The 13563-nt window shown below is 46.7% G+C and overlaps 1 protein-coding gene across 1 annotated transcript in view; it reads right to left on the reverse strand.

Moving 5' to 3' along the window:
- Positions 1 to 2521: 2521 nt before the first annotated feature.
- MAP3K21 (mitogen-activated protein kinase kinase kinase 21) overlaps positions 2522 to 13563 on the reverse strand; it is a 47582-nt gene continuing 36540 nt past the window's right edge. Inside the window, exons 7-10 of the mRNA XM_036277753.1 lie at positions 8680 to 8830; positions 8225 to 8322; positions 4202 to 4984; positions 2522 to 2910 (exon numbers count right to left, since the gene is read on the reverse strand). Of these exons, the coding sequence (XP_036133646.1) occupies positions 2522 to 2910; positions 4202 to 4984; positions 8225 to 8322; positions 8680 to 8830 (1421 nt within the window). The remainder of the gene's footprint in view (positions 2911 to 4201; positions 4985 to 8224; positions 8323 to 8679; positions 8831 to 13563) is intronic.

A 13563-nucleotide genomic window follows, 5' to 3' on the forward strand; every position in this document is an offset into this window, starting at 1 on the left:
AAGCTGAGGCTGCAAACTCTCACAAGGAAGTGGAACTTTTCAATGCATGTGTAAACCAAACATTTTAAATAAAATATTTCATTACACTTTTATAAAAGTATTTAATCCCACGACTCATTTAGTGATCCACAGTGTAATGAATTTGGCGGGTTGATACCTGGCTTATTAAGCATCAATGATCTTTATTAACATACTTTTCCTAATTGAATACAAAATAAACCATTACAAAATATAGTCAGTTACTGGGAGTAGATCAAAACCACTGAGCAAGTAGACGAGCTATAAAAAAGTTTATTAAAAAAATAGACAACATATGTAAACATCTTTTTCACGCACGAGGCTTCACAATACAGCACACAGGCCCAGGCCTTAGGTCTCTGCAGCAGGAGCACCTGAATTGTTGACTAGCAGTAATCAGTTTAATTTATCTTTCAGTGAGCTATGAAGTCTAGACAAAAATAAATAACCAGATTCTGCTAAGTATACACATAGAAAATCACAAATGTACAATAGATCTCAGAAAAAAAAAATAGCTCTATGCAGTAACATGTCAGAGTAAATCGTTATATCGTAATTATCTCTTTAAATGGCTTCATTTCTAGATTCATTAAAACAGAGTTGACTGAAATAAAGCTAAACAGGAACAGGAACAGAGGGACGAGACAGATGGACACCCTCCATGCCCCCCACCCCACACAGTGTTTTGGTAGAAGCAAAGCTGAGAACAGTTTCTGTATTTCTTCCATGTTTTATTTTAGTCCTGCGTTTCCTTTACTTTCAGCTAGAAGTTACACACCCCCAAACAACAGAGTACGAAACACTCAACCACCTTTCCAAATGCGATAAAATTTGGAGGAAACCAAATCTCAATGGCCTCATTCAACATCTACCGAAAAGTAAAGCCACGGTATGGAATGAACAGAATACAACAAAACGTAACAAGTACCTGAGATTTTGCTGCAAGAATCTTAAACACAAGATTGTTTTCTTTAGGGCAAAATGTTACTATAATCCTTGTGTGTCACATTGGTCATCTGCTGAGGGCATACCTACAAAGCAACTGAGGTGTTTCCAAATGACCAAACAGAATTTTTCATGTTTTCTATAGGTAGGTATTTTATCGTACCTGATTTAATCTAAATTGCTGACATTTCAGTTATTCAGTAAACCTTAACCAATGTAAAATTCTAAATAAAGTATCAAGGAAGATTTGTAATTTAGTTTCATTGTATGAAAAAAAACTAAGTATTTATCGTTTGTTATCTGAATAACCATGGTTTTTTTTTTGGTTTTGTTTTTTTATCCTCACCTGAGGACATTCTTGCATTTATCCTCAGATAGAGCGGGAGGGAGGGAGGGAGAGAAAGAGAGAAACATCGATGAGAGAAAGACACATCGAGTGGCTGCCATCCACACGACCCCAACCGGGGCTGGGGACAAACCGCAACTGAGGTACGTGCCCTTAGCGGGAACCAAACCCGGGACTCTCTGGTCCGTAGGCCATCGCTCTAATGGCTGAGCCAAACCGGCCAGGGCTTCATTCAGAATTAAGTTAAATGTGAAATAACTACACAATGCTTGAATTCTAACAGTACTGCTGTTTCTTGACTTGGCAGTGTTTCCCTCTAACTGTGTTCGGGATTAAGATAATTATGCATTTAAATAGAGAAAAACAAAATTACATGACATGAGTGTTTACAATACATGATACATGTGTCAACTTTTTAAAATTCTGCTACAAAATGAAAAGGCTTTACACTTCTGAAGACCAAATTAATGGCGGCCCTCCTTCTACAGAAGAACCTGGACACGGCGCTAAGGCGCACGCATCTGGTCCGAGCCGAGTGTCAGTAACTGACCGTGTAAAAATCTACTTTGGACTTCGAATGGATACATTTATAAGTTACATTCAGTACAACTTTTACAAGTTACATTCAGTAGATTTTCCTCAGAGAGAAAAATAGTGCATAGTTTAGGTGAGAATTGGACATATTTATGCATTATAAACCTACCGTCGAGTCTACGTACTTTAAATGGGACTTTGCATCTATTCTAATTACCATTTTTTTAAAAATAGACACCTTTGCTTACTAATGTCACATCATTCTTCTCGGTTTTCTGTTGCACAAGAGAGAGAGGTGAGAAGAAGAGGAGAAATAAAACAAGGGAGGGAGGGAGGGACAAGGTGACCCCGCGGGTCCCGGGCGCCCGCAGACGGGCCGGGGAGCAGCAGCGCAGTTGCGCTCAGGTAACTCTTCCCAGCAGACCTCTGTCGCCCGCGTCCTGCTCCACCTGGAGTGTGTCCCGGGTGCTGGCAGGGGTCCGGGGGAGAAAGCGATCCCCCTACAGCTCACAGCGCGCACATCCCTTTCGGAGACGTCACACGTCCATTACCGTCACCGTCGTGGGAGCGTGGCCACAGCTTTGGAAGACACAGCAGCATGAGACAATTCAAAGGTAGGCACAGTGTTTTAATTTGTTCACCTTAAAAAGAGAGAAATGCTTGAACAACGTAAGGCACTCAGGACAGGAATTCCTTCTCCAGCTCGTAGACAGAGGGCCGGCCGCTCCTGCTCCTCACCCGGCAGAGAGGCAGCGTGCGGTCCCGGCTCTGGCCCTCCGCGTCCGCGTCCAGTAAGGAAGGCACGTGGGGTCTAGTTCTGTCCTTGGCACCGAGGGGACAGTCCGGGGCCGGTCCTGCGCCACCCAGGCCAGGGTCGGCCCGTGCCGGCCGAGGCGCTGTTGTCCCTGGGAAGGCCCGGGCGTCAGCCGCAGGGCCGCTGAGGGAGCAGGGGGGCAGAGGCCCCGTCGTGACAGCTCTCTGTTCTCCAGGACAGACGTGAGGGCAGGCGGAGCGGGGCAGCCCCCAGGCCCGCTCAGCCGGCAGCGCAGGGGCTCCTGTGGCACCAGCTGGCAGAGAAAGCAAAGACAGTGAGTCTGAAACAACGCACACCAAGACGAAGACCTACGACAGTTCATTTCGATAATCACTTTAAAGTGAGTTTCCATAAAGAAACCCAAACACAAACCCTTTAAAAGTGTTAGGACCTCATGGTTGGTTTCTTCTGCAGTGCAGCCCGGCTGGGAGGGCTGCGGACCACAGAGAGCACTTCTGTGAGGGGAGCTGGTGCCAACAGCCGATGAACCGCCCTGTACACGGGGCAGATCCCAGAATGGACGAGGCTGCCGTCAATTCGAGACTTCTTGAAATGATGGTCAATATGATTACACTTCACTCTCAGATTATGAGTATAAAAAAATTAATAAAAATAGGAAAGCAGTCAGGTTTTTACATGTTACTCACTCTCTTTCTGTTCTGAAGAATTGACTTATTACCACTCCACTCAGTGATTATTGGCTTATAATGAAGAGAAAAAGAATGGTCTCCTACAGATCATGTACCATAGAAATGTACACTTGAAATTTATAATCTTATGAACCAATGTCACCCCAATAAATTTAATTTTAAAAAGAATGGTTTCCTATGGGGTTATTCTGCTAGGATTTCTCCTTTATGATTACAAAGGAGTAATAAACCAATTTCTCTAAAGACAATGGACAATAACATGAAAAGAACCACGTCGAGGTGTAGTACTTATGAAAAGAGGAAAAGATAAAGAGAATGAAAGCACTTTCCGTCTGCATATACTTTATCACCAACCCTAAAGCAGTACGCTACAGTGTAAGGTATGCGTTCTCACATACAGTCTCACTACTCAGGTCAGGTCTGAGGTGGCCGTCATTATCTCATGCACAGGAGTAACAGTCCAGCCCACCCAGCACCTCGTGTGCTACTTGCCTTCTACAGTAAACGTGCCCACCTCCCTCTGGGCAGCGAGGCCAGGTGATGCGGACGACAGGTGACACGGGAGAGGAGAGGACCAGAGTTGGTTCCGGCTCTCCCACTAATTACTGGTTCGGATTTGGACACATGACCTGTCCCCTCAGCACGAGGGACGTCTCACACACGCTTACTGTTTCAGTGCGCTATTACGTATTTAAGTTCCTGACGTTTAATTATACTTTTCCCAGAATTCAAATGCTAGTTAAATGAAGAGTAGGGTAAAATCCCAAGGGCTGTGTGAATGGTGCAGATCTGTCAATGCAGTCACTGGGAAAGGCCATCACTTGGCAGCCCCCAGACGAGGTGACATTCTCCGGCCGACATGGCGTGTGGGCCTCTGCCCACGGTGCAGCCTACCTGGGGCCTGAGAGGCATTTCCATCAGACGCTGTCCGTCGGTGACACGCTCTTTCCTTTGAAGAAGCACAAGGAGGCACGTTCCCACGGGTCTGCTCGGAGGAGGGAGGACACGGGTGTCTCCACGCACCACGATCGGCCTCCCGTCTCGGGGTGAAGGCCAGCTCACGATGACACCCTCCAGCGGCAGGGCAGACACCTCGCGCGGGCATGCTGGGCTCATGCGTGATGTGTGTGCTGCCGTCGAAGGAGTTCTCGCCCTCCATGTGCAGCAAGCACTTTGTGGAGAGAGAGGGCCTGGACAGGAGGCCCAGGGCGCGGGCTGGCGGCAGGGAGGCTGGGACGCCGGGGCCCTCGCTGGTGGCTGGCGGCCGGGGGCGATCCGCGGCCCCGCTGCGGGGCCTGGGGGCCCACTGGAGGACGCCCTCGCGCTTCCTCCTTTCCTCCCTGGGCCACGGCTCCTCGGCGGCCGGGGCCCGGGGCAGCTCTCGGAGGTCCAGGCCCAGAGCCACGGATGCCAGCAGCACCGTGCAGCCGTACAGAGCGGACTCCGTTCTCCTTCGCGGGGGCGACCTGCTTAGACTGTTGGTGGGGGTCACCTGTGGGGTGCTGGCGGCTGGGCTCCCGGTCGCTGCCTCCTCCCAGCTGTCCGCCTCCAGCGGGGCCTCTCTCTGGCCATCTTTCCCCGGAGGTAAGTCCACGTAGGCTGGCCCAGGTGGTTTGATCTGCTTCGGTTTTCTGTGTTCTGACCCGTCAGCACAGAGTTTCGGGTCTTCACAAGCACCTAATAAAGGCAGATACACACTGTAGTCGAGTTTTACAGTACAAATCCTTTAAACTATACATAGAATAAAGCCAGAACCTAATAAATAAATATTCTGAATCAAATGCATGGTGGACTCCTTTTCAGTTCAGCAAACGCTCCATCCAGCAGGGCCTAGGAGGCGGAGTCCAGGCCTTTAGAAAACGGTTCCTCCTGGGCACGGAAAGTAAATTACTGCAGAAACAAAGGCATGTAGACACGGAAATGCACACACATGTCCCTAGGCCCTGTTGTGTGTCAGACACAGTGCGCCTTTTTCTCCTCCGAATACATGCAACTCAGGCCCCACTGTCTACAGCTCGCAGTGGTTCTCGAAGTGCGTTCCTTGGGCCATCCCACGTGCATCACCCGAAAGCTTGTGGAAATGCTAATTCCTGGCCCACTCCAGACATGGAATGAGAAATCCCAGGGCTGGAGCCCAGCAGTCTGTGTTCCCACAAGCCTTTGCTAAAGTTTGGGGGCCTCTGCTAAAGAGGAAGACGCTCCGAAGAGGGTTGTCCTAAAGGGTAACAGGTTCTACTAGCTGAAGAGGAAGGCATGTGCTTACCACATAGATGCTTAACAATGAGCGATGGGAACCACCAATTCTACTCCAGGGTATGAATGGACCCACAGTGGCCCTCCAGTTACCCCTCCACAACGAGGTGCTACTACTCTCTTAAACCGGCTCTACAGGCAAGAAGCCAGACACCAGCTCTTCTCCCAAAAAGCCCCTGCTCTTCCCACGGGTGTCTTCTTCGGTGAGCCCCCCTCCTTCCTCCATCTGTCCTCTGCCCTCTCTGTGACACTGCCGACCCCAGCTCGCTTCCCCTCATAAATCTCTCAGCCGAATAACCCCCAACACTAGTCCAGCCTAACACTTCCCTCGGGGGACCTCGGATTCCTGCAGCATCCTCAGCTCCTTCCGTTTATGGACCAGGAGGCCACGGCCACGTGAGCAAGCTTCTGACCACCCCGATTTTCACCTCCTGAGGCGTCTGGTCTTCCCTGAGCGGTGCCTCCGTCAAGCGGGCACAAATGCATTTTGGTGAACTGAGTGCATAGTACATGTGACAAATCATAAATGACCCACCCACCATCTAAACAGAAGAGGGGAGACGCTGCTGTCAGATGAAATCCATAGCTTTCGAAGTATGGTGAGCATTTGCGAGTGCGTGCTCCCACGTACCTCCCTGAGCTGCACAGTGTGCACCTTCCCCAGGGGTCGTGAACTTCCACTGGCTCATCGCAACCTTTCCCGGCCCCTCTGATGACCACTGACGAGCATTATACACCCCAGGTAAATGCAGTCAGGACCCATACAAGATCGGATAGTCCTTTTAGGACTGATGTAGGCATTCGGTAAGTACTGAGTGCCTGCCAAGTGCCAGGCACTGGGAGTCGAGTCCTTGCCTTCCTGGAGCTGACTTTCTAGTTCGGGGTGACACACACGCATTACAGTGTCAACGTGCACAGATCAGAATTTCAGATAAAAGCTATGAATGAACAGAAACGGGTATGAAGTTAGAGAGATGTGGCGAGATATTATTTCAGCTAAGGCAGTCAGGAGGCCAGGGAAGGCTTGGGCTGAGACATAAATGCTTAAAAGGATCTGGCCACTCAGACAGGCAGTGGGAGGGGACCGTCAGGCAGGACAGACACATGTAAACCTTTTGTCCATTAACCTTCAAGTGGACTACAGAGTTAACTCAGGGAGACCGAACTGAGTCAGTCACATATGCTCTTATATTCCTCTAACTGTCCTTTGGAGGAGGGGTTAATAGGATCAAAATATCCTAAAAAAAAAAAGGCAGGATGACTTCTTTATTTCTTCTATCCGGACAGTCACAAATAATGAATAATATACTACAGAAACAACAGTTTTAATATTAATTGTTCTTCATTCGCCCTCAAACTGTCTTTGACGATGAATCACAGAACCTCCTGCCTTCACAGGGAAGACTTGGGACAAGTGATAAATCAGAAAGCATCTATCCAAGAATGACAGCACCTGTCTCATGAAGACTCAAATGCATTTAAGGAGATATTTATACTGAAAACACGTGCTCATGAAAATATAGAAGAAAGCTTAACAGGGGTACTGAGTAATAGGTGTAAAATTGAGCACAGCACTAACAATAAAGTAAAAAAATGTACCATGTTTTGCTAAACTTTTTTTTTTTCTTTATTGATTTTAAAGAGAGAGGAAGGGAGAGGGAAAGAGAGATAGAAAATATCGATGAGACAGAACATTAACTGGCCACCTCCTGCGTGCCCCCCACTGGGGATTTGGCCCACAACCTGGGCATGTGCCTTGACCAGGAATCGAACTGGCGACCTCTTGGTGCATGCAACCACTGAGCCACACCGGCTGGGCTAAACATCTTTCATTTAAATGATTACATATAAAGACCACTTTTCTTTTCTTTGATGATTACAATTCCTGAAGTTTTTCAACAATTTCCACCCATCTTCAATATCTAAATATTGATATCTGAATATTGATTAGAAATGCTGAATATTAAAAATAAGCCCTGGCCGGTTTGGCTCAGCGGTTGGAGCATATCGGCCTGCGGTCCAGAGAGACCCGGGTTCGGTTCCCGCTAAGGGCACGTACCTCGGTTGCAGTTTGTCCCCGGCCCTGGTTGGTCGTGTGGGTGGCAGACACTCGATGTGTCCCTTCACGTCGATGTTTCTCTCTCTCTCTCTCTCTCTCCCTCCCGCTTTATCTGAACAAAAAATGTAAAAATGTAAAAAAAAAAATGTAAATAAAAAAAAAAATACGGCTCATTTAAATTAAATAAAGACTCCACTGTAATACTCTCCAAGCAATCGTTTTCATAGTTAACCTGCTGGACAAAATTTCATGTCAAGCGGTGGCAATCAGCCAGAAGACCCACTTAATCCAGAATTTCAACTGACTACATTTTCATATTTACTACCTCCTATAATGAACTAACTTGGTTCTACATACCCAATTATGATACTAGCTTTTCTGATAAAGAATAGGAGTGACAAATTCCCAATAAACAATGTGGACCCAAATGACCTAACACCACGAAGACTTACAGGACAGGAAATCACTCTGAGCTTAGGTGACGGGGTAAGAACTGCTGTTTGCTCACCTTGCCCTTGCTCCCTGCACGACCGTCTGAGGCTACCAGAGCAGAGCCTCCCAGGACACCCAGAAGTCTGACTCAAACAAACCCATTTTCCACATACCTGGCTGGTCCACAAATAATGATGCCAATGGCATGGTTTTCTGACTCTTTATTAAGAGAGTTGACCAAGGACTGTTGCCATCTGAGAGAGGTCTTATTCTACAAGAGAAAGGTGTTTATTTTAATGTACTAGAGCCACATAACAAATTAGGTTTTGAGGAGCTAATAAACCACAAATAAAATTTTAAAATGAGACAGAAAATCTATCAGATCTCTTAACTACTTAATTTTAAATAACAATGTAGTATGATAAACTCATCGTAGAAATTAAAATCATATTCCCATAGCTCTGCATTATTCTAATTTATTTATTTATTTTCTTTCGTTTTTTCTTTTCTTTTATATGTCAGTAATTCTAATTTATTTTCAAAAGTTAAGTCTGGCCTGTGCAATACTCAATATGGCTCTGGCCCTGGGCACAGTACACAGCGGAACCACCAGGTGGCACACACGTACCTTTCTTTGCAGTCAGTTCTCTCTTTTATTTGAATGGAATTTGGTCCCCAGGTACAACCTTTTTTCTTGAAATTCCTTTTTAAATCTTCAAATTCTTCTTGTCGACAGACCGTGTTCCTTCCCCAAGTTTTATTGCTTTCATCTGAAGTCACTAAACAGAGAGTATCACTCATTAACCAACTAAAAATTTTTTAAGTAAAATGAACCAAATCACTTGTAAAACTAGCTTACTCAAGACACGTACACAATGAAGAAATATGAAAACAATAAAGAAATTATTTCTTTCGCCCTACCGATGGTGAGACTCTTTCTCTGATCATAAAAACAGCACAAAAACTGAAATAAATTTTTTAAAAGGTACATATTTGAGGTAAGTTAGTAGCAAAGACTTGATTATTTAGTTAACATTCTGTGACAGCTAGGATTTCACTTTATTTGCGGGGGAAAAAAGCCAAACTCAACATGTGAGTTAAAATAAACTTGGCACCCTAATTTTTTAGCCAAATCAATTACAGTTTTAAACCTTAAAGCTATAATTTAAAATTGCAACTTAGGTCAATTTTTCACGAGTTGTCACAGTTTCGCTGAGACACTGCTTGGCTATAGTTACCTTTTAAAGTCTGGAAATACGGAAGTTTCCCCATGTCCTGTCTTATTTTTAATCAACTCACTGGGAGGTTTTTACTCATGTTTAATGTCCACATTTTGCTGATACACGAAATGTCTTTCTGTGAATTTACCACTGACTTAGGAATCACTGCAGAAAATAGCTATTATCACTATACACTTAGAAATACAGTCCTGTAACATACCAGATGTTCTAAAAACACAATTTAAAACATGACATATTTATAATCTGTGGCTGTAAAAATGAGGTATAGATAAAAATAATATATAATGTTATATAAAACATATATCACCAATTTTTCAGTAAAAATTAAGCATTTATACATACACGTGTATGTATACATAAGAAAAGCTAAGAAACATATCAAACTTTTATTCACGTGTTGACCTTTGAGAGACAACTGCTTTTGTAAAGAGGAAAATATAAACCTTTAGATAATTATGGGTGATGCTTGATTTGTGTTTCAATGTTTTCCGGGTTTTGTAACGGACGTCCACGTGTGTGTGTGTGTGTGTGTGTGTGTACATGTATCCGCGTGCATGTGTGTGCCTGGCCATCTTGAGTAAGCTGCTCGTCTTTATTAAGAGGGCTGCAGTGGAATTAGCGTGGAGGGTCAGCAGTTTCATTTCCAGGACAGCGGCCGAGGAGAGCGGCAAATGCTTCAGGTTGGAAGATGATGAGACATGAGTTTATCTAACTACCCAGTGTACCAGCCTCTGGCCCAAGAACTAAGTTCCAGTTTCCTTATCTTCCTCCTCCCTCTCTTCATCTGCTCATTTTCTCTTGCATCCACATTAAACATCTGCTGTCCCAGGAGGCTGGAAAGGGTCTGGTCAAGAGCCCACGCTCTGGAGACTGGATCCAGCCTCCCCACTTCGTATCCGCCCAGTTAGGCCGAGTTGCATAAGCGCTCCGCGCCTGGTCGGGATTCCAACAGTATCTGCTTCGTGAAGTTGTCTTGACGAATAAATGGATTAACGCGGGGAAGCAGCTTAGAGACGTGCCCAGCACATGGCCAGTGCTCAGCGCGTTGACTGTGGCTATGACTGTGGTTATAGCCGTGCTGAGGCTGGGGCCCAGCTCTGCCTTTGCGGCGCTTCTGGTCTACTGTCCCCCTCTCTCCTACCTGCCTTCGCCTCGCGTCACTACTGTTGGCAGAGCTCTCCTGGTTCCTGTCTGTGCAGACTGATGAGCAGCTCTGGGGGGAATGGGCGAGCTTCCTGCAGTTCACTGTATCAGCCGACTCTTGGGAAAGATACATGCTCCAAGGTTACTATCCATCCCGATACTGTTACTAGGAACATGCCAAGGACGTGCAATGGCAGCAGGTGCCTGGAGTCCAGGAGGCCACGTGACCGCCTTTCCCACCGTTTGATTCTATTCAGCCGCAGGGAAGACGTGCGTGTCCACAACCACAACACATACCCCGACACCCTAAGTCCCCTGTTCCTGTTCTCAACTGTGATGCCACGTGACGGTGCCAATCCTGAGCGAGCCAGAGGAAGTCACAGTAAGAAAGAATAGTAATAAAACAATTTGTGCACATTTCAGAAGGTGCTCTCTTTAGCAGACAGTGATTCTTTGCATGATAGTGAAATACTCATTTTTTCAAAAATCTTGACCTGAGAATACATTTCTTATTTATTTTAGAGACAGAGAGGGAAAGAGAGAGAGAGAAAGAGAAACACCAATGTGAGAGACAAATATTGTTTGGTTGCCTTCTGTATGCACCCTGACCAGGGATCAAACCTGCAACCTAGCTGTGAGTCCCGACCAGGATCGAACCCATCTTTTGATGAACAGGACAATGCTCCAGCCAACTGAGCCATATCGGCCAGGGCAATACTCATGTTTTCATGCCAAGTCAAGCTTATTCTGTAAGGCCCTTTACTTTGATATTATTTAAATAATCTTTGGGTAATCTCTTTGTTGTTCAAATTCACTGAAATGTTTCCCATCTCAATACACATAATTACCCTTTCCTTTAGCTTTGGAGGTTGTCTTTTGCTTCTTTTGATGCCTTCATATCAATTTTTCTAACTCAAGTCGATCATGTTTGATCCATGAGAAATGTGCCAGACAACATGTACAAGTCACAGTGAGGCAGGTGTGCACATGGTGTGCCCCGTGCAGAGGCAGAGTGTACTGTGAGAGCACATACAACTCACAGTGTGGCAGGTGTGCACGTGGGTGTGCCCAGTGCCGAGGCAGAGTGTACCGTGAGAACACGTACAACTCACAGTGAAGCAGGTGTGCACGTGGGTGTGCCCCGTGCCGAGGCAGAGTGTACCATGGGAACACGCCAGTGCTGTCCCAGGAAGACAGCGAGACACCGCAGGCCATACCAGCTCCCAAGTAAGGAGCAGAAGAAAAACTGCTACACACAGCTCTTCCCACCTGCCAAGCACCATCTAAGTGCTTCTCGTCCAGGTGCCCTTTTTGTTTTTTTTCAATCCTCACCCAAGGATATTTTTCCATTTATCCTCAGAAAGAGTGGGGGGGGGGGGAGGGAAGGAGGGGGAGAGAGAGAAACATTGATGAGAGAGACACACATCGACTGGTTGCCTCCCACATGACCCCAACTAGGGTCAGGGGCCGAACTGCAACCGAAGTACGTGCCGTTGACCAGAATCAAACCCGCAACTCTTCAGTCCGCGGGCCAACACTCAGGCCGCTGAGCCGAACCAGCCAAGGCCAGGTGCCCTTCCTAACCACTCCCGTCCCCCATCCTGTGTGCTGCGTGCTGTGGAGTCTGCTCTGACCCGTGGCCACTCTGTGCACGAGGGATGTCCACACTGTGCTCACAGAGCCGCTGCACTGCCGGGTGTGTAAGTGACTGTGATGACAGCACGACCACGAGGTCCCCGGCTGCGTTCCTCGGAACGTACCTCCTGGTTAAGCAGCACACCCTGGACAATGGCGGATGCACGTCTTACACGTGTCCAAGCCCACAGAGCGCACACCACCAGTGAGCCCAGCGTGGACTCTGTGATAACGATGTGTCGATGTAGGTCCATGGACTTTAACAAATGTAACCTCTGTCACTGGGTGGCAGTAGTGGGGGACGGCTGTCTGGGGGGAAGGAGTATGGGAATCTCTGTACATCTTGCTCACTTTTGCTATGAACCTAAAACTGTTCTTTAAACAAACAAAAAAGAGTCCTAAAGAATAACAATGACAAAATGAATGTGAAGATGCCTGGCCAGTGTGGCTCAGTGGTTGAGCACTGACCCAGGCACCAAGAGGTCGCCGGTTCGATTCCCGGTCAGGGCACATGCCCAGGTTGTGGGCCCGATCCCCAGTGGGAGGCATGCAGAAGGAGGCTGATCGATGTTCTCTCTCATCAATGCTTCTATCTCTCTCTCCTTCTCCCTTCCTCTCTCTCTAAAATCAATAAAGAAATAAATTTTAAAGAACAAGAGTGTGAAGACAAAGAGAAGAAGGCAGAGCAACAGCTGGTCAAACCAGAGGCCGCGACTCCTGTTCCCATGTCCCTTTGCCAAGGCAGAGACCCGACTCGAACCCTCTGGCTCTTGACCGACGCCCTTCCTCCATCTGGTCAAAGGCCAGGTGCAAAGTGCGGCTTTCTCGAAAAGCAATTCCTCAGAAAGACAACTCAGTTATAATAAGATGATGCTATTTTAAGTTCTAAGATTACACATTTATTTAGATTATTTTCCTCTCACTAGGAAGACACTGGTGTCCAGCTTAAAAACAAAACACAAGTCCACCGGTGCCTAGGTTTTCATTACCCAAAGAAAAAATCAAAGAAACTGACTGCAAGCCTGGTTAGTGAAAATATCCTCTTAGAAATTCTTCTCCAGTAAAGATGGGAAGCAGCAGACGATTACGTTTCGTGGAGAAAGAGGCTGTAAATGAATTATTAAATCTGGTAACAGGCTGATGGCCAGGTTACCTCCATTCACACGTGCTAAACATATTCTTTGGCTTCACCTATGTTTGAGGGTTATTTGGACTCACCATTAAAAATAATCAGTCGTGCCCTGGCCGGTTTGGCTCAGCGGTTAGAGCGTCGGCCTGCGGTCCTGAGAGACCCGGGTTCGGTTCCCGCTAAGGGCGCGTGCCTCGGTTGCGGTTTGTCCCCGGCCCTGGTCGGTTGTGCGGATGGCAGCCACTCGATGTGTTCCTTTCACATCGATGTTTCTCTCTCTCTCTCTTCCTCTCTCTCCCTCCCACTCTACCTGAACAACAAAAAAAAAAAAATGGAAAAATGTCCTCGGGTGAGGATAAAAAAA

The sequence above is a fragment of the Molossus molossus genome, unplaced genomic scaffold (assembly GCF_014108415.1).
Source record: "Molossus molossus isolate mMolMol1 unplaced genomic scaffold, mMolMol1.p scaffold_m16_p_23, whole genome shotgun sequence".
NCBI classification, from domain to species: domain Eukaryota; kingdom Metazoa; phylum Chordata; class Mammalia; order Chiroptera; family Molossidae; genus Molossus; species Molossus molossus.